This window comes from Eleginops maclovinus, chromosome 2 (genome assembly GCF_036324505.1).
Source record: "Eleginops maclovinus isolate JMC-PN-2008 ecotype Puerto Natales chromosome 2, JC_Emac_rtc_rv5, whole genome shotgun sequence".
NCBI classification, from domain to species: domain Eukaryota; kingdom Metazoa; phylum Chordata; class Actinopteri; order Perciformes; family Eleginopidae; genus Eleginops; species Eleginops maclovinus.
This window is the reverse complement of record NC_086350.1, coordinates 63,516-87,604: the sequence shown is the minus strand read 5'-3', so window position 1 is coordinate 87,604 and position 24,089 is coordinate 63,516. Positions and strand designations below refer to the sequence as shown.

The 24,089-nt window shown below is 47.0% G+C and overlaps 1 protein-coding gene and 1 long non-coding RNA gene across 5 annotated transcripts; one reads left to right on the top strand and one right to left on the bottom strand.

The window, feature by feature from the left end:
* The first annotated feature begins 823 nt into the window (after nucleotides 1-823).
* nup160 (nucleoporin 160) lies at nucleotides 824-23,090 on the top strand. Of its 4 annotated transcripts, XM_063905538.1 has the most exons (34): nucleotides 825-1,009; nucleotides 3,841-3,949; nucleotides 4,675-4,885; nucleotides 9,078-9,291; nucleotides 9,478-9,665; nucleotides 10,788-11,021; nucleotides 11,159-11,256; nucleotides 11,329-11,413; nucleotides 11,637-11,705; nucleotides 11,894-11,983; nucleotides 12,069-12,239; nucleotides 12,435-12,534; nucleotides 13,008-13,173; nucleotides 13,252-13,397; nucleotides 13,526-13,686; nucleotides 15,171-15,307; nucleotides 15,448-15,515; nucleotides 17,758-17,908; nucleotides 18,006-18,075; nucleotides 18,155-18,253; nucleotides 18,359-18,472; nucleotides 18,549-18,644; nucleotides 18,727-18,821; nucleotides 19,451-19,547; nucleotides 19,743-19,848; nucleotides 19,935-20,095; nucleotides 20,208-20,268; nucleotides 20,816-20,926; nucleotides 21,391-21,514; nucleotides 21,593-21,694; nucleotides 21,792-21,933; nucleotides 22,110-22,232; nucleotides 22,320-22,415; nucleotides 22,768-23,090. In XM_063905538.1, exons 1-34 carry the CDS (start codon nucleotides 925-927, stop codon nucleotides 22,849-22,851), a joined length of 4,164 nt encoding a protein of 1,387 aa, XP_063761608.1. In that variant the 5' UTR covers nucleotides 825-924; the 3' UTR covers nucleotides 22,852-23,090. The 4 variants fall into 4 exon arrangements, 3 of the variants coding, with proteins under 3 accessions (XP_063761615.1, XP_063761626.1, XP_063761608.1); XR_010167805.1 differs by lacking the exons at nucleotides 21,593-21,694; nucleotides 21,792-21,933; nucleotides 22,110-22,232; nucleotides 22,320-22,415; nucleotides 22,768-23,090 and having other exon boundaries at nucleotides 824-1,009; nucleotides 20,183-20,268; nucleotides 21,391-21,513; XM_063905545.1 differs by lacking the exons at nucleotides 21,593-21,694; nucleotides 21,792-21,933; nucleotides 22,110-22,232; nucleotides 22,320-22,415; nucleotides 22,768-23,090 and having other exon boundaries at nucleotides 824-1,009; nucleotides 20,816-20,996; nucleotides 21,391-21,492.
* LOC134879202 (uncharacterized) lies at nucleotides 6,470-14,478 on the bottom strand. Its single transcript, XR_010167808.1, has 3 exons — nucleotides 11,289-14,478; nucleotides 9,460-11,111; nucleotides 6,470-9,306 (listed from the first exon to the last, which is right to left on the bottom strand). It is a non-coding gene; the product is annotated as an uncharacterized LOC134879202 (long non-coding RNA).
* Nucleotides 23,091-24,089: the final 999 nt, after the last annotated feature.

Sequence of the window (24,089 nt, the reverse complement as noted above, 5' to 3'; positions counted from 1 at the left end):
GAACCAGTTTATTAGAGTCTGTCTCTTTCAGAGTCTGAACCAGTTTATTAGAGTCTGTCTCTTTAAGAGTCTGAACCAGTTTATCAGAGTCTGTCTCTTTCAGAGTCTGAACCAGTTTATTAGAGTCTGTCTCTTTAAGGGTCTGAACCAGTTTATTAGAGTCTGTCTCTTTAAGGGTCTGAACCAGTTTATTAGAGTCTGTCTCTTTAAGGGTCTGAACCAGTTTATTAGAGTCTGTCTCTTTAAGGGTCTGAACCAGTTTATTAGAGTCTGTCTCTTTAAGAGTCTGAACCAGTTTATTAGAGTCTGTCTCTTTAAGGGTCTGAACCAGTTTATTAGAGTCTGTCTCTTTAAGGGTCTGAACCAGTTTATTAGAGTCTGTCTCTTTCAGAGTCTGAACCAGTGTATTAGAGTCTGTCTCTTTAAGGGTCTGAACCAGTGTATTAGAGTCTGTCTCTTTCAGAGTCTGAACCAGTTTATTAGAGTGTGTCTCTTTAAGGGTTTGAACCAGTTTATTAGAGTCTGTCTCTTTAAGGGTCTGAACCAGTTTATTATAGTCTGTCTCTTTAAGAGTCTGAACCAGTTTATTATAGTCTGTCTCTTTAAGGGTTTGAACCAGTTTATTAGAGTCTGTCTCTTTCAGAGTCTGAACCAGTTTATTATAGTCTGTCTCTTTAAGAGTCTGAACCAGTGTATTAGAGTCTGTCTCTTTAAGGGTCTGAACCAGTTTATTAGAGTCTGTCTCTTTAAGGGTCTGAACCAGTTTATCAGAGTCTGTCTCTTTAAGGGTCTGAACCAGTTTATTATAGTCTGTCTCTTTAAGGGTCTGAACCAGTTTATTAGAGTGTGTCTCTTTAAGGGTCTGAACCAGTTTATTAGAGTCTGTCTCTTTAAGGGTTTGAACGCAATGACGCCAGAGTAAAGATGGCGCTCCGCAGCTTCACGGAGATTTGTGGCTTCGAGAGGGAAACTTTTCTCCGCTTCAGAGAGATCAACCTCAGCCTCCCGGGTAACAGAACCATTAACACGAATACACACGGAGCTCCGTTATTACCGGAGGCTCTGTCACTGAGTTATAGACATCTATAGACTCTATTTTAAGCTGTGAGGAGGCTAACAGCAGCTAACACGCTGTTACTGTTAGCCTCTGTGCTAACATCCGGGTATCTTCGTGTTATCAACCGTATTCAGATCCTCTACCGTTAGCCTCTGTGCGTGTCAGGGGACTGTGCCAACTACCTTTAAGTAGAAGGAAAACACTGAGATCAGCTGGATGACAAACACACGATTTGATGCGTACACAATAACCCTAATGTTGGGACATTTTTAAAGAGGAACTGTAACTCTGTTGCCCCACTTACGAGTCAGGTTTACAGAGGTTAAAGAAGTACTCCGATCTGGTACTTGAGTAAAGTAGAAGTACTTAGGTCTTGTACTTGAGTAAAGTAGAAGTACTCAGGTCTTGTACTTGAGTAAAGTAGAAGTACTCAGGTCTTGTACTTGAGTAAAGTAGAAGTACTCAGGTCTTGTACTTGAGTAAAGTAGAAGTACTCAGATCTTGTACTTGAGTAAAGTAGAAGTACTCAGATCTTGTACTTGAGTAAAGTAGAAGTACTCAGGTCTTGTACTTGAGTAAAGTAGAAGTACTCAGATCTTGTACTTGAGTAAAGTAGAAGTACTCAGATCTTGTACTTGAGTAAAGTAGAAGTACTCAGGTCTTGTACTTGAGTAAAGTAGAAGTACTCAGGTCTTGTACTTGAGTAAAGTAGAAGTACTCAGGTCTTGTACTTGAGTAAAGTAGAAGTACTCAGATCTTGTACTTGAGTAAAGTAGAAGTACTCAGGTCTTGTACTTGAGTAAAGTAGAAGTACTCAGGTCTTGTACTTGAGTAAAGTAGAAGTACTTAGGTCTTGTACTTGAGTAAAGTAGAAGTACTCAGGTCTTGTACTTGAGTAAAGTAGAAGTACTCAGGTCTTGTTCTTGAGTAAAGTAGAAGTACTCAGGTCTTGTACTTGAGTAAAGTAGAAGTACTCAGGTCTTGTACTTGAGTAAAGTAGAAGTACTCAGGTCTTGTACTTGAGTAAAGTAGAAGTACTCAGGTCTTGTACTTGAGTAAAGTAGAAGTACTCAGGTCTTGTACTTGAGTAAAGTAGAAGTACTCAGGTCTTGTACTTGAGTAAAGTAGAAGTACTCAGATCTTGTACTTGAGTAAAGTAGAAGTACTCAGATCTTGTACTTGAGTAAAGTAGAAGTACTCAGGTCTTGTACTTGAGTAAAGTAGAAGTACTCAGGTCTTGTACTTGAGTAAAGTAGAAGTACTCAGGTCTTGTACTTGAGTAAAGTAGAAGTACTCAGATCTTGTACTTGAGTAAAGTAGAAGTACTCAGGTCTTGTACTTGAGTAAAGTAGAAGTACTCAGGTCTTGTACTTGAGTAAAGTAGAAGTACTTAGGTCTTGTACTTGAGTAAAGTAGAAGTACTCAGGTCTTGTACTTGAGTAAAGTAGAAGTACTCAGGTCTTGTTCTTGAGTAAAGTAGAAGTACTCAGGTCTTGTACTTGAGTAAAGTAGAAGTACTCAGGTCTTGTACTTGAGTAAAGTAGAAGTACTCAGGTCTTGTACTTGAGTAAAGTAGAAGTACTCAGGTCTTGTACTTGAGTAAAGTAGAAGTACTCAGGTCTTGTACTTGAGTAAAGTAGAAGTACTCAGGTCTTGTACTTGAGTAAAGTAGAAGTACTCAGGTCTTGTACTTGAGTAAAGTAGAAGTACTCAGGTCTTGTACTTGAGTAAAGTAGAAGTACTCAGGTCTTGTACTTGAGTAAAGTAGAAGTACTCAGGTCTTGTTCTTGAGTAAAGTAGAAGTACTCAGGTCTTGTACTTGAGTAAAGTAGAAGTACTCAGGTCTTGTTCTTGAGTAAAGTAGAAGTACTCAGGTCTTGTACTGAGTAAAGTAGAAGTACTCAGATCTTGTACTTGAGTAAAGTAGAAGTATTCAGATCTTGTAGTACAAGTAGAAGTACCAGAGTGTAGGAATACTCTGTCACAGTAAAGTATTCTAAATGTTCCTCCAGTGAAAGTAGAAAGTACTCTCCTCTAAATGTACTTAAAGTAGAGACAGTAAAAGTAGTCATTGTCTGATTGGTCCATTTCAGAATAATATCTCTGATATGTTTTATAATGATTGATCATTAAAGTGTCTCAGAGCTGGTAAAGGTGCAGCTAGTTTGAATGCTTTGTATACTGCAGGGTAGCTGCTGGATTTACTGCAGGTGAACTACAGTCTGATTGAAGGGTCATTATATTCACCATCATTGATCCAGATCTGTAAAGTCACTATGTATATTTACTCAAGTACTTCAGCACAATGTTGAGCTACTTGAGTGTTTTCTATTTTCTGCTACTGTGTACTTGTACTCCAGAACCTTTATTTAACACCTTTAGTGACTTTACAGATCTGGATCAATGATGGTAAATATAATCAACCCTTAAATCAGACTGTAGTTCACCTGCAGTAAATCCAGCAGCTAAGCTGTGTGGTGGCTTGTGACTGTGTTCCCTGTGTTACTGGGGACACAGGGAACACAGTCACATATAACAACACTGACTCTAACACCCCTTGTTGTGTTAATGACTGTGCATCTATATCTGGCTGCTAAACCTCAGAATGGCTTTGAAGGTCTATTTTTGTGTATTTTGTAAATTGTGTGCTGCTTGTATATATTTTTTGTATCTTGGGTGTATATTAAGCTGTCTTTGACTCTTTCTGCTGTACAAATGAAAATGTCCCCTCTGGGACGAATAAAGGTATTCTGATACTGTGTTCCCTGTTTTACTGGGTGCAGGTGTGAGCGCTCTCCCTGGAGGAGTGAAGTTTCCGGACAGTGCCGGAGCGTTCCATTATGAGGAGAGCGGGAAGCTGCTCTCTGTCACCAGCAACAGATTCATCCACTGGTGAGAGAATTATCCCAATTATTCTGTGTGACTGGCAAAGCCACACACAGTCTTCATTCATTACCTCCACCGTGCACTAAATGCTACTCCTTCCACATACTTTCAGCTAGATACTTCATTCCAACTTTAAGACCTTCAGCTATTAAACTTGTATTCAGATTTTTGATATTTTTTACACTTGCTGCTTGGTAAAGAGGCCTGACAGACTGACTTATTCACTGACTGACTGACAGACACGGAGAGATTTGTTTCTCTCCCACACACATCCCTTCAAAATAAAAGCCCTATAGATGTAGGGTATCCTTATAGGAAGCGCAGGAAAAGGGATGTTTTTTGAAAATAAAAGTCCTAGAATACCGCTGTATCTGAACAAGAAGCTCAGGATAATGTCCTCTTTTCTAGAAAAGACAAACACACACATATTACTATTACTACTCGTATAACTACAACGTGTTTGCTTTACTTACACATTTAGCAAACACGAGAGTCCTCAGCTTCCTCTGGTATCCTAAATGTTCTGGGGAGGATATTTAGCCAATTGGAGTTAGTTTTGTACCTAGAAGCAATAATGCAGCACCATATTGTCAATACATTCTGACAGGCTGTCTCTGGTTCACTGGCAGGGCGTTGCTGTGGGAAGGGTTGGATCTTTCAACACACCTGTCGGTCGTTAACTAAATCCATCTAAGTTATAGTTAATGGTGTGTGTGTGTGTGTGTCTGTAGGAGCACGTCAGGGGACAGTGTGCAGCTGGTGGAGACGTCTCTGGACACCAACCTGCTGAACAATGCTGTCAGACTCAAACTGTGTCACTGCTCCGTGCTGCCGGGTGGGGTCACCATCATCGAGACGCTCAACAACGTCATCATCCTGCTGTCCACCAATCAGAGCGTCCACAGGCTGCTGCTGCCACACCCTGCACGCATGTACCGCAGCGTGAGTACGCATATACTGAGAGTACACATATACTGAGTACGCGTCTACCGCAGTGTGAGTACGCATATACTGAGAGTACGCATATACTGAGAGTACGCATATACTGAGAGTACGCATATACTGAGTACGCGTGTACCGCAGCGTGAGTACACGTGTACTGAGTACGCGTGTACCGCAGCGTGAGTACACGTGTACTGAGTACGCGTGTACCGCAGCGTGAGTACACGTGTATTGAGTACGCGTGTACCGCAGCGTGAGTACACGTGTATTGAGTACGCGTGTACCGCAGCGTGAGCACGCGTGTACTGAGTACGCGTGTACCGCAGCGTGAGTACGCGTGTACCGCAGCGTGAGTACGCGTGTACCGCAGCGTGAGTACGCGTGTACCGCAGCGTGAGTACACATGTACTGAGTACGCGTGTACCGCAGTGTGAGTACGCGTGTACTGAGTACGCGTGTACGTGTACTGAGTACGCGTGTACCGCAGCGTGAGTACGCGTGTAGTGAGTACGCGTGTACGTGTAGTGAGTACGCGTGTACGTGTAGTGAGTACGCGTGTACGTGTAGTGAGTACGCGTGTACCGCAGCGTGAGTACGCGTGTACCGCAGCGTGAGTGCGCATATACTGAGTACGCATATACTGAGTACGCGTGTACCGCAGCGTGAGTACGCATATACTGAGTACGCGTGTACCGCAGCGTGAGTACGCATATACTGAGTACGCGTGTAACGCAGCGTGAGTGCGCATATACTGAGTACGCATATACTGAGTACGCGTGTACCGCAGCGTGAGTACGCATATACTGAGTACGCGTGTACCCCAGCATGAGTACGCATATACTGAGTACGCGTGTACCGCAGCGTGAGTACACATATACTGAGTACGCGTGTACCGCAGCGTGAGTACACATATACTGAGTACGCATATACTGAGTACGCGTGTACCCCAGCATGAGTATGCATATACTGAGTACGCGTGTACCGCAGCGTGAGTGCGCATATACTGAGTACGCGTGTACCCCAGCATGAGTACGCATATACTGAGTACGCGTGTACCGCAGCGTGAGTACGCATATACTGAGTACGCGTGTACCCCAGCATGAGTACGCATATACTGAGTACGCGTGTACCCCAGCATGAGTACGCATATACTGAGTACGCGTGTACCGCAGCGTGAGTACACATATACTGATTACGGGTGTACCGCAGCGTGAGTGCGCATATACTGAGTACGCATATACTGAGTACGCGTGTACCGCAGCGTGAGTACGCATATACTGAGTACGCATGTACTGAGAGTACACATTAGTGATGCGCGGGTCAAGGATCGACCCATCGTGACAGCCAATCCGCATCGCCCAATCCGCAAAATGATGCTCTGATTTTTAACCCAACCCTCGAAAACGGGAGAGAACAGAAAAATGAGTCTACATCGTGATTTGCAATAGAAAAACACATGGTAACCTAGGCCTACCAACAAGAGGGATTTGCTCACCTTGCACTGCTGTTTGGTTGTCCCAAACTTTTATATGATGCATAGGCTACTACACATTAACTGAATCTTAACAATCATGGAACGGCAGAATGTTCCAAACAACATGTTTTATTCTTGAAATACAGAGGAAAACCAACAACTCAACATTTTAATATGTATAAACTTAGGCTACATATCCCCCTCTTCTCTCTCCCTCTCCTTCTCCATCTCACTCACTCACTCACTCACTCACGAGTGCACGCACATACCCAACAGGCGGGCTTAATTTATCACAGAGAAACATTGACAAGTTGGTTGGCTATTGAACACAAGCCACTCGCTTTGTTAACATTTTTCTCTTGGGGCTTTAAAACCGAAAAAAACTCACACAATGTCTCACACAAAAGGAGCCGATTGTTAATCAGTTAGCTTTTTTTTCGGGGTGTCGTGCTTTACCTTTTAAGTGTACACGACACACGATAGCAGAGCGAACAGGTACTGGAGGCGTAGAGCGAGGAGATCATTGTCCACTCGTTAATCTATCGTGGATGGCGTCGTGCTTGCGGAAGGATTAAAAAAAACCTAAATGGGTCGCAAAATTTACTTTGGCGGCCGTTAAGATACCTTGGCGGCCCTGCCCAAGTAAAGTTTGTGTGGGAAACCCTGTCCTGTGCCACACAGCTGAACCCCTTATCAAATGGGCGTAGATCAGTGCAGGAGAAATCTACTAAATCGTCAACTAGTCTGCAGAGGTCAGTACCTGCCAGAAGTGGTCCAAGGTTGGAAAACCGGTGAACCCGTGACAGGGTCATGGGCGGCAAAGGCTCATTGATGTGAGTGGGGAGTGAAGGCTGGCCCGTGAGGTCCGATCCAACCAAAAGGCTGCTGAAGCAGTTCCTGCAAGTTCTGGTAGAAAGGACTCAGAACAAACAGCATCACAGCTTGTTGAGGAGGGGACTGCATAGCTGCAGACCGGTCAGGGTGCCCATGCTGACCGTTGTCCACTGCCGAAAGTGCCTACAGTGGGCACCTGAGCATCAGAACTGGACCACAGAGCAATGGAAGAGGGTGGGCTGGTCTGATGGATCACCTTGTGTGGACGGCCGGGAGCGTCTCTTACCTGGGGAAGACATGGCACCAGGATGCACTTTGGGAAGACGGCCAGCTGCGGAGGCAGTGTGACGTTCTGGGCAATATTCTGCTGGGAAACGTGGGGTCTTGTCATTCATGTGGATGTTACTCTCATTACTCCCTAATGGCAGTGGACTCTCTCGGCAGGATGATGCCGTCTGCTTCACTGCAAGTGGTTCAGGAATGGTTTGAGGAACACCACAGCGAGTTCAAGGTGTTGACTTGTTGACATCGAGCATCTGTGGGATGTGCTGGATAAACAAGTCTGATCCATGGAGACCCCCCCTCTCTTACAGGTCTTAAAGGACCTGCTGCTAACGTCCTGGTGCCAGATCAGGGGTTCATAATGTTATGGCTGACCAGTGTGTGTGTGTATATACTGTTACGTTAGAGCTGCGAGCAGTGATGAGCGGGTCTTCGACGCTCCGCGCAGGTCTGCTGTTGTACGCACGTCGCCGCGTCACAAAGGTGTCAAGAGGACTCGGCCGTTAGCAAACGTGGGAAGTTTCAGGCTGATCGGAGAATGTACATGGAATTACAGCTGTAACATAAACATGACGAGTGATCTGTCGCCATGGTAACTGCTTATGATGACACCCCATAATAGGCCTAGGTGTCTTGGGGTTGTCAGTTGGAGTTATGACATCATCTTGTTCCATGGCGAGGGATCACCTAGCATAGCGCAGACGTGAAGCTGGGTGCCACATTATGTTGGGTATCGTTTTACCGCCCAGGTCTCAATACGTTGCTTTCCAAGTTTGGAGTTGATCGGATAAGTGCCCTAGGAGGAATTCCTCAAAGTACGGAGGGCTAAAAATGCGATAAATCTAAATTTTCCAATGCTGTATTCAAAATGGCCGACTTCCTGTACGTTTTTTTCATACCCCACCAAGAGGGTTTTTGGTTCATCTCAGCACCCTAGACTTACGTAGCAAATTTCGTTCGTTTACGAGAAAGTTAAAGGGGGGGGAGTTTACGTTAAAAAGGAAGTGGGCGTGGCTTGCACATTGTTTTACGCAAAGTTCCGGAACCAATTAACCATTGCAATTTTCACCAGTTCTGACGCGCGTGCAAAATTTGGTGAGTTTTCACATATGTTGCGGGGGTCAAAAGTGAGCGCAGTGTATTAAAAGAAAAATGGTAATAACCCTTTCAATATCAACGGTGCTTCCGTAGAGCGGCTACCCACCGGCCAAGATTTCCATCCCGTTTTCGCCCGTCGTTTTCTGTGTGTTTTGCAGGGTTGACGCTCGCAACGCTTCGCTTGCGATTACAATAGGGTCTTCGCCGACCTCTGGTCTCAGACCCTAATTATATGCCGATCAGCCATAACATTATGACCCCCTGTCTAATATAGGGTCTCCTGACCCGTCGAGAGCTAGACTCTTCTAGACCTCTGAAGGTGTGCTGTGGTCTCTGGCACCAGGACTTTAGCAGGACGTGAAAAGTTGTCATCAAAGCAAAAGAGGTCAATTTGAAGAATGTGGAATATGAATCCTGTGTTCTTTCATAGCTGTGAAGTCTTCAGAGGAACAGAACCCTTTGAACGGCTGCTTCTGGATTTAGTGACTGTTTCTGTGTCAACAGGAGCTGGTGACGGAGCTCCACATGCAGTCCATCTTCACAGATGTGGGGAAGCTGAGTTTGCAGGACTCCTCTCACAGTGCTCTCATCCCGGGGGGGGCGGGCGGGTCCAGCTGCTCCACCGGCTGGCTCAGTGAGTCCGGAGAAGCTCACTACGCCCTGGCTTCACCTGCAGGGGGCATCATGGTGCTGACGCTGCGTCCTCACGACTCTCCAGGTACACCTGTCAGACCTGTAACACCAGACACACCTGAAACACCTGTCACACCAGACACACCTGTCACACCTGTAACATCTGTCACATCTGTCACACCTGAAACACCTGTCACACATTACATTTAGCTGACCCTGTAACCCCTGTCACACCTGTCTGTCTCCCTCTCACCTGTCCCCCCTCTCTCAGGTGAGGTGTGTGTGGTGGAGCTGAAGAGGAGCTCGATGATGCAGCGGTTGTCAGGCTGGATGCCGTCAGCCATGCGGGGGGAACAGGGTGGCGGGGGCGCCCTGAGCCTTGCGGTCCGAGAGCTGGAGGGCGACTGTTTCCTGTTCGCTCTGTGTCAGGACCTCAGGCTGCGTCTGTGGAGCTTCAGGGTCAGAACCTCAGTCTAACTAACCCTGCAGTAGCAGAACCTCAGTCTAACTAACCCTGCAGTAGCAGAACCTCAGTCTAACTAACCCTGCAGTAGCAGAACCTCAGTCTAACTAACCCTGCAGTATCAGAACCTCAGTCTAACTAACCCTGCAGTAGCAGAACCTCAGTCTAACTAACCCTGCAGTAGCAGAACCTCAGTCTACCTCAGTCTAACTAACCCTGCAGTAGCAGAACCTCAGTCTAACTAACCCTGCAGTAGCAGAACCTCAGTCTAACTAACCCTGCAGTAGCAGAACCTCAGTCTAACTAACCCTGCAGTAGCAGAACCTCAGTCTAACTAACCTTGCAGTAGCAGAACCTCAGTCTACCTCAGTCTAACTAACCCTGCAGTAGCAGAACCTCAGTCTACCTCAGTCTAACTAACCCTGCAGTAGCAGAACCTCAGTCTAACTAACCCTGCAGTAGCAGAACCTCAGTCTAACTAACCCTGCAGTAGCAGAACCTCAGTCTAACTAACCCTGCAGTAGCAGAACCTCAGTCTAACTAACCCTGCAGTAGCAGAACCTCAGTCTAACTAACCCTGCAGTAGCAGAACCTCAGTCTACCTCAGTCTAACTAACCCTGCAGTAGCAGAACCTCAGTCTAACTAACCCTGCAGTAGCAGAACCTCAGTCTAACTAACCCTGCAGTAGCAGAACCTCAGTCTAACTAACCCTGCAGTAGCAGAACCTCAGTCTAACTAACCCTGCAGTAGCAGAACCTCAGTCTAACTAACCCTGCAGTAGCAGAACCTCAGTCTAACTAACCCCGCAGTATCACAACATCAGTCTAACTAACCCTGCAGTAGCAGAACCTCAGTCTAACTAACCCTGCAGTAGCAGAACCTCAGTCTAACTAACCCTGCAGTAGCAGAACCTCAGTCCATCTGACCCTGCAGTATCAGAACCTCAGTCCATCTAACCCTGCAGTATCAGAACCTCAGTCTAACTAACCCTGCAGTAGCAGAACCTCAGTCCAACTGACCCTGCAGTAGCAGAACCTCAGTCCAACTGACCCTGCAGTATCAGAACCTCAATCCAACTGACCCTGCAGAGAGCTAACGCTGCATCTGTCCCTCCCAGGACCAGGCCTGTGTGCTGGAGGCGGACATGTTGGAGTACATGCCATCCTGCAGGGGGGCGAGGCGTCTGTCTGGGCACGGACATCGTCTGCGGCTGGTCCTCTGCTCCACTGGCCTCTGCCTCGGAGTTTACCTGGCAGTACCTGGCCGAGGACAGTTCACCGTGCTGCAACTCATCTCCACTGACAGCAACCGCTACAGCCTGGACCACGTGTCCTCGCTCTTCACCCCACAGGTGAGCTCTGTCCCCACACAGGTGAGCTCTGTCCCCACACAGGTGAGCTCTGTCCCCACACAGGTGAGCTCTGTCTTGACAGGAAGTGTCCTGAGCAGAATGATGAGAGACACCTGAGTCTGATTTTGTTTCTGTAGGAAACGCTGGTGGACTTCACTCTGACCCCCACAGACATCTGGGCTGTGTGGGTGGACGATTCAAACGCCACTGTGGTCAAATACATCAACTTTGAACAGTGAGTTATTATCCCACAATCAGGTACATTACCCTTTGAGCAGTAGGTTTATGTGTGTGGTGTGTGTTGCAGCAACACTGCAGGTCAGTGGAACCAGGTGTTTGTTCAGCCTGCACCTGAAGATGAAGTCCACATCGGAGTGGACCAGGACCCCAGAGTAAGACCTGTTTCATTGTTCAGCTGAACTCAGCAGGTGTTCCTCTTTGTTGCTGTGACGAAATAAAATACATATCATTGATGAAAGTAATATCATGTTGATTGTTTTTTATAAACGTGTTCAGGTTTTTACCAAGTTCAGGATTTAAACAAACTGATAGAGAGAAACTACATTTAAAGACCCAGCGTATCATGTGAGCTCCCACCATACTCTGTGTTCACAGGAGACGTACCTGGAGGTCCTCTTCTCCCCGTTACGCTTCACAGCTTCAGCCATACTCAAAGCTCTACAGGTGAGAAACACCTGCTCTACGTACAGCTGTACAGGTGATGCTGTGCGTGCAGCTGTACAGGTGATGCTGTGCGTGCAGCTGTACAGGTGATGCTGTGCGTGCAGCTGTACAGGTGATGCTGTGCGTGCAGCTGTACAGGTGATGCTGTGCGTGCAGCTGTACAGGTGATGCTGTGTGTTGTGCTTCAGATCTTCCGCAGAGGCTCGGACAGAGACAGGACCTCAGATGTGTCCTGGGAGAGTCTGAAGAAGGAGGTGACGGTGGCGGTGGAGAGTGAGGTGCTTCAGAGCTCACAGTTACACCACACAGCTGGTTCTGGTTCTGGTCCTAGTCTGTCTTTAACTTGTGTGTTTCCTGCTGCAGCTGCAGAGCAGTGTGACGGAGTTCGAGTTCTCTCAGGAGGAGTACCGACAGCTGCAGGTGGAGTTCTGGTCCAAGTTCTACGCCTGCTGCCTGCAGTACCAGGAGGCTCTGTCCCTGCCTCTGGGCCTCAGCGTCAGCCCCAGCACCGGCATGGCCTGCCTGCTGAAGAAGGTGCTTCCCATTATACATGGTGTTGTCATGTTAAGGGTTTAGCCTCAATACCTCCCGTGAATACTCAGTAGGACACCTCAGGGAATGGGCTTCGTTAGTGTTCTAGTTCATCAGATCAAAAAGTGCTGACACATTTGACATGAAATCTATTGTGCTTCTACAAACAAAACTCAAAATAATCAAACTGTGTTTCAGGGTTTCGTGTCGTTCCTCCTGCCATGTTTTGCTGTGGATCACCTTTACCTGTCCTACGAAGAGTACCTGTCATCAGAAGAGGAGACGGCCATCGCCGAAGGTGAGTTCACATCACTAAGCGGTCACATGACTTTACGTCTCAACCGCTAAGCTAGGTGCGGCTAATGTTGGGCTATAAAGGAACTAGATAGATAGAATGGGAGAATTAAACCCTCTGAAATTGGTCCTCTGCATTTAACCCATCCTAGTACTAGGAGCAGTGCGCAGCTATTGTGCAGCGCCCGGGGAACTACAGCACAGTCACATGACTACACCGCTAAGCTAAAGGCTAATGTTGCGCGTGTTGACATTTTGTAGTCTCATCTGGACTCCCGGTAGCACCTCTGTTTTTTAATCCTCCAGTGGGATATATTTACTGACACATTTTATGTGGTAGAACATTCCTGCAGCTCTCTATTATTATTATAATAATAACAACAACAACAACAACGGTATTAATATGATGCTACTTGGATCCGGGAAATGCTGCAGCTGGTCCAAATGATGATGATACTGAGTATATGTCTATCATAGACCCGGAGCTGGGCCGGGACGTGCTGCAGCTGGTCCAGTGTCTGCGGCTCGTCAGTGATGCAGTTTCTGCAGAGATGGCATACGAGATGGAGAAAGCTCTGGAACACCTTCAGTCACCGGAGAGGGCAGCAGACCTCGTGCTGGAGAACCTGCTGTCCAACGACAGGTGCGCTGACTCTATTCATGGTTCTATAACGTGCTGTCCAGCGGGTCCTCTTAAAGAGATGTGTTTTTAAATGTGCAGTGATACCGTGATGGAGGATATCCAGAACAAACTGCAGGACGTCAGGAACCCCGCGGCAGCCATGACTGTTCTTCTGAGGGAGCTGGACCTGGAGACGGACTCTGAGGGCTCAGCGCCCCTGCTCTCCGTCTCACAGGATACAGCAAGTGAGTGTTAGTTGCCCTGCTCTGTGTCTGGCAGGTTCTGACGGTGTGTTTGTTGCCCTGCTCTGTGCCCTGCTCTGTGTCTGGCAGGTTCTAACAGTGTGTTTGTTGCCCTGTTCTGTGTCTTGCAGGCCAGCCTCTGGGTGTGAGGATCAGCCTGTCTCAGCTGTACAGCAGCAGCTCAGCAGTGTCACTCATCTGTCAGGCCGTCTGTCACATGACCATGACCCGAGAGCTGTTCTGCAGAGACCTGCTGATCCTGCAGAAACTTTACCTGCGCCTCGGAGACAATGTGCGTACACACACACACACACACACACACACACACACACACACACACACACACACACACACACACACACACACACTGTGGATAACTTGTGGATTAATTAAACATTAGTGTGCGTGCATGTTAAATAATTTTTATCAATAATAATCCTCTTAAAGGTCCCCTGTGATGCTACTTTTCAGGTCCATGTATGTCGTTGCTCCACTAGGACATGTTTTCATGCTTCAATGTTGAAACAGCGCTTTATTTTCCTCACACTGCCTGTTCATAAATGACCACTTTTCACTCCGTCTGAAACGCTCTGAAGAGCCCATGCCCCCACTTTGCAAAAGCTCACTCTGCTCTGATTGGTTAGATGGCGACTCTGCAGTGATTGGTCAACCCCTTAGAGATTTGTCGAAAGAATAACTGTGAAAAAATGGCATCGCTTGTTGTGCCGTACCAGTTTATTACAAATAAATCCTGATAGATTATCAGTATTCATGTCAAAGTGACACAGAGACGTTGACCTTCAGCCGAGACGTTGACCTTCAGCAGAGACGTTGACCTTCAGCAGAGACGTTGACCTTCAGCAGAGACGTTGACCTTCAGAGTGTTTTTGTGACCTTGAACACATCTTTTGATCTCAGACAGATAGACTGCTCATACCTATGGCTCTGTGAAGGGAAGCAGTTTTCTTGCTCTTTCTTGGCTGCTAGTTCAGTGAGGTTTGGTCGTACAGGGATGAGACTTATACAAATGGAATCCGTGGAATCTCAGGCTTCATATGATATGTGGTTTGTGCAGAGTGCATGAAGTAAACTCGGTGCTGTGTAGCGTTAGCTCGTTTTCGTTCAGTGCTGATTTAGACGCTTGGTGTTGGAATTATGTTTAGTTTTGGTCAAAATGGTTGACATGGTGTGGTAGCTGAGTTTCTTCCCCTTCAGTGGGTATGCCACATTAATAGGTTGCTGCGTCTGCCCCCGCTCGGGCTTAATTGTGAATGAAAGACGGAGCGACTCGCACTGCTATTGGCTAGAATTCAGTTCTGTATCACGGTGAGGTCAGTGTGATACGGAACTGAACCAGGAAGTAAAGAAAGGAATCTCATCGAGGCGTTTCAGGAGGGATATGGGAGAGAATCTCCCTCTGGCCTGAACTTTGGGATGATAGCTTTTGCAGACCTATTACAGACCGACATAAATAACACACTACAGGAAAGGGAGAACCCCAAAAAGCATAATATGGCTCCTTTAAATCTATAACTAAATAGTGTGTGTGGTTGAACGTTAGCACACTCTGTTGGACCCTCAGGAGAACTACTTCATTGTGTGTGTGTGTGTGTGTGTGTGTGTGTGTGTGTGTGTGTGTGTGTGTGTGTGTGTGTGTGTGTGTGTGTGTGTGTGTGTGTGTGTGTGTGTGTGTGTGTGTGTGTGTGTGTGTGTGTGTGTGTGTGTGTGTGTGTGTGTGTGTGTGTGTGTGTGTGTGTGTGTGTGTGTGTGTCCCAGGTGTTCCTGGGGGGAGGGGCTCAGTTGCTGCAGCTGCAGCAGGATCTGATCCCTCGGAGCTCAAACCTCCTCTCCTCCTATCACCTCCTCAAACACATCAGCCAGAGCCTGGCATCCTCTGTGGCGCTGGACCTAATGTGAGTGCTCTGTCACTCACCAGCTTCATGTTCAGATAGAAACACCCTCAGGGATGATGGATTTTCAGCTTCAGTCTTTACATGTCTACTCGTTGGTTGGCTCGTAATTTGAATGCTATATGTTCTCCGTCCTCCTGCAGAGAAGCCAACCTGCAGCACCTCACCGTGTTGGAGCTGTCTGACTCGCCGAGCCTCAGCAGCGCATCAGGTCAGACTGCACATCCCACAATGCACTGCTCACATTGAGTATGAGGCAATGACAGTGAAGGACCTATTTTTCAGTTTGTGTATGAGGTAATAAGATAAGATGTACCTTAATTAATTCCCGTGGGGAAATTCAAGTTTTTATGCCCCAACAGAGAAGAGGAAAAACAGTACAGGTTAGCACAGGGAAATAAAACACACATTTAAAACATAAATAAAAGATTCTAAATTCATGTTATAGTGTGTGTATGAGGTTAGGACAGTGCCCACATGTTGTTACAGTGTGAGTATGAGGTTAGGACAGTGCCCACATGTTGTTACAGTGTGAGTATGAGGTTAGGACAGTGCCCACATGTTGTTACAGTGTGAGTATGAGGTTAGGACAGTGCCCACATGTTGTTACAGTGTGAGTATGAGGTTAGGACAGTGCCCACATGTTGTTACAGTGTGTGTATGAGGTTAGGACAGTGCCCACATGTTGTTACAGTGTGAGTATGAGGTTAGGACAGTGCCCACATGTTATTACAGTGTGAGTATGAGGTTAGGACAGTGCCCACATGTTGTTACAGTGTGAGTATGAGGTTAGGACAGTGCCCACATGTTATTACAGTGTGAGTATGAGGTTAGGACAGTGCCCACATGTTGTTACAGTGTGTGTATGAGGTTAGGACAGTGCCCACATGTTGTTACAGTGTGTGTATGAGGTTAGGACAGTGCCCACATGTTGTTACAGTGTGAGTATGAGGTTAGGACAGTGCCCACATGTTGTTACAGTGTGAGTATGAGGTTAGGACAGTGCCCACATGTTGTTACAGTGTGTGTATGAGGTTAGGACAGTGCCCACATGTTGTTACAGTGTGTGTATGAGGTTAGGACAGTGCCCACATGTTGTTACAGTGTGAGTATGAGGTTAGGACAGTGCCCACATGTTGCTACAGTGTGTGTATGAGGTTAGGACAGTGCCCACATGTTGTTACAGTGTGAGTATGAGGTTAGGACAGTGCCCACATGTTGTTACAGTGTGAGTATGAGGTTAGGACAGTGCCCACATGTTGTTACAGTGTGAGTATGAGGTTAGGACAGTGCCCACATGTTGTTACAGTGTGCGTATGAGGTTAGGACAGTGCCCACATGTTGTTACAGTGTGAGTATGAGGTTAGGACAGTGCCCACATGTTGTTACAGTGTGAGTATGAGGTTAGGACAGTGCCCACATGTTGTTACAGTGTGTGTATGAGGTTAGGACAGTGCCCACATGTTATTACAGTGTGAGTATGAGGTTAGGACAGTGCCCACATGTTGTTACAGTGTAAGTATGAGGTTAGGACAGTGCCCACATGTTGTTACAGTGTAAGTATGAGGTTAGGACAGTGCCCACATGTTGTTACAGTGTGAGTATGAGGTTAGGACAGTGCCCACATGTTGTTACAGTGTGTGTATGAGGTTAGGACAGTGCCCACATGTTGTTACAGTGTGAGTATGAGGTTAGGACAGTGCCCACATGTTGTTACAGTGTGTGTATGAGGTTAGGACAGTGCCCACATGTTGTTACAGTGTGAGTATGAGGTTAGGACAGTGCCCACATGTTGTTACAGTGTAAGTATGAGGTAAGGACAGTGCCCACATGTTGTTACAGTGTAAGTATGAGGTTAGGACAGTGCCCACATGTTGTTACAGTGTGAGTATGAGGTTAGGACAGTGCCCACATGTTGTTACAGTGTGAGTATGAGGTTAGGACAGTGCCCACATGTTGTTACAGTGTGAGTATGAGCTTAGGACAGTGCCCACATGTTGTTACAGTGTGAGTATGAGGTTAGGACAGTGCCCACATGTTGTTACAGTGTGAGTATGAGGTTAGGACAGTGCCCACATGTTGTTACAGTGTGAGTATGAGCTTAGGACAGTGCCCACATGTTGTTACAGTGTGAGTATGAGGTTAGGACAGTGCCCACATGTTGTTACAGTGTGAGTATGAGGTTAGGACAGTGCCCACATGTTGTTACAGTGTGAGTATGAGGTTAGGACAGTGCCCACATGTTGTTAGTGTGAGTATGAGGTAAGGACAGTGCCCACATGTTGTTACAGTGTAAGTATGAGGTTAGGACAGTGCCCACATGTTGTTACAGTGTAAGTATGAGGTTAGGACAGTGCCCACATGTTGTTACAGTGTGAGTATGAGGTTAGGACAGTGCCCGACATGTTTTTATAGTGTGAGTATGAGGTAAGAACAGTGCCTTCTCTACTCAGTGCTGAGCCCTCAGACGGTGGTGGAGCTCTTCTATCAGACGGTGGGCAGGAAGATGATCGTCTCTCAGATTTACTCGCAGCAGCAGAGCAGCTCCTTGCTTGTCTGGAGTCACTTGATCTCCAACGTGGTCGTTGTGCTCGCTCAGCTGCTGTATCCTTTCGCCTCCCTTTTTATTTATGTGATGTAATTGATATAATATTAACCAAGTCACTTCCTGTTTGTTATTGAATCTTAATGGCTGTCTCAGTTGGCCCAGTAACCCTGGTTTTCAGTTCCCAGAGTGTCTGATGGCCAACTGTCAGTACACACAGCTGCAGGTGGGTTTATTACCATCATTATTACTATTATCATTGGTTTTGTTTAAACACTGCCCTCACCCGTTCCCCCTGTCTGTAGGAGTACGTCCGCCTGATTGGTCCGTGGTGTCAGGTGAACATCGGCTCGTGTCGCTTCGTGCTGGGTCAGTGTTACCTGGCCAATGGAGAGGGGCAGAAGGTGAGTCGTCCTGGGACGTTTAGAGATGTCGCCTGGGGGCGAGGGTCGGGATATTTAGACCCTGATCTGCACATGAATAAAACGTGACCTGCCCTCTGTGTGCAGGCGCTGCAGTGCTTCCAAGAAGCAGCCACCGAGGTGGACAAGGAGGACTTCCTGTTGAGACTGACGGGTGGCGAGGAGGAGGACGCACCCCCCCGCCTACAGTACTTCAACAAGGTACAGCAAGTACTGCAGTATTACCACCAGGTACAGAGAGTACTGCAGTACTGAGTTTTATATGAATGTGCTGCAGGTGCTGCGCCTCCTGGAGGACGTGGGTCTGCCGGAGCTAGTCATCCAGCTGTCGTCTCTCGCCATCACAGAGGCCGGCAACGACGCCAACAGCCAGGTGACTCTCCATCATTATAGCCCTGTCTTTATTATGATCTGTTACCTCTGGTTATCATCATAAATATAACGCGTGGGTTCAGGCGGCTCTGTGGACCCGGATCTTCAAACATCACCTGGACCTGGGACACAACAGTGAGGCGTACGAGGCGCTGACGCAGAACCCCGACAGCAGCATGTGAGATCTCACACTTTACACCGATAAATGTGTACTCTATAAATATATTTACACAACCCTGTCAGCAGCATGTTTACATACGCAATTAAACATATCTATATCTATTTATACATGTATACCAAGGGTCCGACTGTTTGCAGCTGAGGGGCCACATACAGAAAGGGCTGGGCCCCTCACTAGAGGCATATTGCTTTATAAATGAGGTTATAAGTCAGAAAATCAATCTCATATGCTCTCCTGAGGGTTTATCCTGTGAGCAGCTCCTCCCTGAAGCAGGAGCTCTGACTGATGATAATGAGGGGGGGTATGACGAGTGTATTTCAAGCTGTTATGGAAATAAGTTATTGGGCTTTTTTTATCAACTCATTAACACATGAATACTGCTCTGAAATATAGGGTAACACATACATCTCAGAAGAACAAAAGAACACAAGCACAAGTTTCAGGGGGGCGCCGGAATCATTATACTTTTGGAATTGTCTGAGGGCGACAGTTGGCCCCCCGGGCCGTAGTTCTGACCCCCCCTGGTGTATACAGTATGTCATTATTAGAATATAAACTGTGTGTGTATGTAGTTGATATTGTGTGAATATTTAGAGCTGTAAACATGTTGCTGTTGTTGTCCTCAGGCAGCTGGATTGCCTCCGGCAGCTCGTGGTAGTCCTGTGTGAACGCTCTCAGCTCCAGGACTTGGTCCAGTTCTCCTACGTCAACCTGCACGACGAGGTGCCCCTTATATTAACATTAATAATAATACAATGTGATAAAAATCAAATGACGCCTTCACCATATATTTCTGTAGCGTGCACTGAATTAATTTCCATTATTTCTCTCAAACCTACTTGTACCCTCCTGTGGTAAACTGCACCTGTTGTTGTTTTTTATTCATTTGAATTATTGATGTATTCAATTGATTGTCAGGTGGTGAGCATCATAGAGTCCCGTGCCAGAGGTCTGGACCTGCTCGCACATAACTACTACGAGCTGCTGTACGCCTTCCACATCAACAGGCACAACTACCGGAAAGGTGGGGACATATCACCGACAAGTTTATCATGACATCATCATCTGTAACATCATCATCTCTAAGTGTGTGTGTGTGTGTGTGTGTAGCGGGCGCGGTCATGTATGAGTTGGGGATGCGTGTGTGTAGGGAGAACAGGACTCCTGCAGGTCTGCAGCAGCAGGTTAACTGTTTCCTGTCGGCTCTCAACTGCTTGCGCCTCATCAGGCCGGAGTACGCCTGGATTGTACAGCCGGCGCCTGGAGCCACAGTACGTATATTTATTTATGTGTGTATATTTATTTGTGTGTGTGTCTGTATGTATATATAGATACATAGATATATCACTTAATTTTAGAGACCATTGGTTGTATGCTTTGCAGTACGAGCGTGCGGGAGCGTCTCCGAAGAGAAACTCTGACGGGGAGTTCTCCTCTCAACCAGGTCAGTCACACATATTAACACAAAAAGGAAGGAAACGTGTGTGTGGTAGATTATGTCTTTGTTGTAACAAACTTCTTGGCAATAAAACTTGTACCGTTGGAGAGCCTGTTTTCTTAGCTTTCAAACGGGGCCATATCCGCTGGCTGAGTCGGGACAAATGCTGGTTGAAGAACGGGATGCTGTCCCACAGCAGGTGTGACCCGGCTGGAGACCAGCATGAGGAGGAGAGGCTGTGTCTGGCTCTTCCACACGCTACTCAGGCTGCTTGTTGAATTAATAAATGAATTGTTGCCAAACACCAAAAGAGTCAACAGCACAACAAGCTGTTTGCCAGATTTTTCATGGGCGCAACCCACACACTCAGCTCTGCTGCTCCTCCAACTAATGCATGAAGACAGGCTTTCCAACGGTATAACATTTATTGCCAAGAAGCTTTGTTACAATAAAGAAATGATCTACCACACACACGTTTACTACATGTGTGATACTATAGTAAATAAATCTATATCTCAGATACTTGTGTGTATATTTCTATATCTGTGTTCAGTGAAGCGTCAGGTGGACATCCTGGAGCTCAGAGACCTGGAGAGAGAGTATATCCTGTCCAGCAGCCGACTGAGCCTGAGCCAGCTCCACCCGAGCCAGGCTGCCATCGCAGGTACTATACCTTTACACCGTCCTAACACCCCCTAACAACCAGCTCCACCTGAACTAGGCTGCCATTGCAGGTACTATACCACCCACACCTTTATCCCAAACACATTGTTTATACAACATCTATGGGGGCGGCAGTGGCTCAATCTGTAGGGACCCCGACTTTGAACCGAAGGGTTGCTGGTTTGGTCCCGAGCGGAACAAAAATATACGGCGTGTGGACTGGTACTGGAGAGGTGTCAGTTGACGTCCTGGGCCCTGCCGAGGTGCCCTTGAGCAAAGCACCGAACCCCCAACTGCTCACTGGCGCTGGTGAGACTGGCAGCCTTCTCTCTGTCACCTCTCCAGATGCATGTGTGCACATACCTGTGCACTGTGTAGTTAATGTATATGTATCGATGTAAAACTGAGTGAAAACTGAATTTCCAACTGGGGGGATTAATAAAGGTTCATCTCCTTCTTCAACAGGCGGGGCCTCGGCGGGGGAGATGGTGTCTCTTCTGGTCCAGTCCGGTCTCTTCGACTCGGCGCTGTCAGTATGCCAGGCGTTTGGTCTGAGCCTCAGTCCGGTTTTCGAGGGTCTAACCTTCAAGTGAGATTTTCGTCTTCTCTCATGTTTTCCCAGTTCTACTCCTGGTACCTGTGTGACATCACTGTGTTTATAATGCAGGTGCATTAAGCTGCAGAGTGGAGGGGAGGAGCCTCAGAGCGACGCCTGGAGCTGGTTGGCTGCCAATCAGCTGTCAGCAGTTGTCAACACCAAGGAGTCCAGGTCTGTCCTCTAAGTACAAGGAGTACTACAAGTATTATCCCCTTAGTCAGCAGGAATGCTAGATGTGTGTGTGTGTGTGTGTGTGTGTGTGTCACAGTGCTGCAGACGAGGCATGGCGGCTGCTGTCCTCCTACCTGCTCAGGTATCCATGTTCTAATGGACGACATCATCGCTGCGTCATCAACAAGATGCTGTTGCACGGAGTGCCGCTCCCTGACTGGCTCATCAAGTCCTACAAGGTGAGAGCTCAACCAATCAGGAGGACGCAGAGAGCTGCAGAAATGCGTCCTGAAACCCGACATGACTCAGCATCACGACTCCTAACACCCGGCATGACTCAGCATCACGACTCCTAACACCCGGCATGACTCAGCATCACGAGTCCCAACTCCTAACATGATGTGCATCTCCACAGGAAGTGGACGCGGCGTCCCTTCTGCGTCTCTACCTGAACTTCGACCTGCTGGAGGCGGCAGGGGATCTGGTGCTGGAGTATGTGGATGCTCTGCTTGGGAGAAACCAGTACTACGGGTTAGAGGTGAGAACTACTGAGTCATGCTTTACTACACTCTATATTCTACTTAAGATGATCCGTCACATTAGTGTGCGTTTCTGTGTTTGTCAGGGCCCCCTCTCTGCGACCTCCCCCTCTGTCTGGCTGCCTTACACCTCCATCGATCAGCTGCTGCAGACGCTCAATGAGACGCAGACCAACAGCAGCGTGAGTACTTCCTGTTCCCTCACTACTTCCGAGGATCGAGGCAGAAATGTTATCGCTACTCGTGCATCTAAGCTCTGCCCACAGCTGTCTTTTACCTGGAAAAACAAATACAGGACCGAGAATAATACATTGAAACTATAAAAAAAGAGATGGATGAATTTAGCAGCAGGGCATCATTTAAAAGTGATGCTGGAGTGAACGAGGACATCCCAATTCATACCTGAGGACTCCTCTGTACTCGCTTGTTTTCCTCACATCTTACGGGGGCGCGAGGAAGAGGCCAGATAATAAATTAGGTTGAATCTCCTGTGTGTACTTTACTTCCTGTTTTCATGTGTACTTCCTGTTTCAGATGTATAATAGGGTTCGGGACAGATTGGAGGACTACCACCGGCAGGTTGAACAAACAACCAGACGGAGACTCCTCGCCCGCTGAGGTCACTTGATCGCGCCGGCCAATCAGAGGCTCTCATCTTTGTGTTTATTTTTTTACAAAAATTCTCTTTTGTACTCCGTCAGGCAATAAAGTTTTCTCTGCTGCTCCGAGTCCTCTGTCATCTTTCTTTTTCTCTGGCGGTGAAGGCCCAGTTCCAACCCGACGCCTCCCCTTTCGAACAATGTCCACACACACTGTGCTTTGATTACAAAAATAATAATAAAAAGTCTAAATCTGAAGTCTGTGCATCATTTTGAAGGATAAGAAAAGTGACTGTACAGCTGAGACAATCGGGGGAGGGGTCATTCAACAGTCGGGGTGTATTTGTCTGATCGGAGAACTCTGAATGGTTTCTGCTGCTTCTGTCTGAGGCAAACACACTTACCTTTAAATCGAGCTGTTGGTCCCAAAATCAGCATAGTTTACTTGTAAGATCATTGTCTTATCTGTAGTCTCTTAAATGCATAATATTCATAGGGAATCTGCAAATGTATATTCTTCAGAAATATTATATCAAACAAGTATTCCTCGGTATCAATCAGGTAGTGACCCCTGGTGTAGATGGGTTCTTTCCTATTGCACTCTGCCCCACCCCCACCGGGTTTATAACTCTGCTCTTACTCTTTAAGTGTCAGAGCAACTGACAGAGTATAATGATTATCATACGGCCATTATCTTCATTTATCTGTCAGTAGCAGTGACAGTAGTTAGGGACAGTACGCAGGGACAGTAGTCAGTAACAGTACGCAGTGACAGTAGTTAGGGACAGTAGTCAGTGACAGTAGTTAGGGACAGTAGTCAGTTACAGTAGTCAGTGACAGCACGCAGTGACAGTAGTTAGGGACAGTAGTCAGTGACAGCACGCAGTGACAGTAGTTAGGGACAGTAGTCAGTGACAGTACGCAGTGACAGTAGTCAGTGACAGCACGCAGTGACAGTAAGTCAGTGACCAGGCACCGCATTAGTGGACCAGTATAGTCAGTGACAGCACGCAGTGACAGTAGTTAGGGACAGTAGTCAGTGACAGTAGTTAGGGACAGTAGTCAGTAACAGTACGCAGTGACAGTAGTCAGTAACAGTACGCAGTGACAGTAGTCAGTAACAGTACGCAGTGACAGTAGTCAGTAACAGTATGCAGTGACAGTAGCAGTGCCAGTAGTCAGTGACATAGTCAGTACAGTAGCAGTGACAGTAGTCAGTAACAGTACGCAGTGCGTTTCCGTAACAGTAGCAGTGAC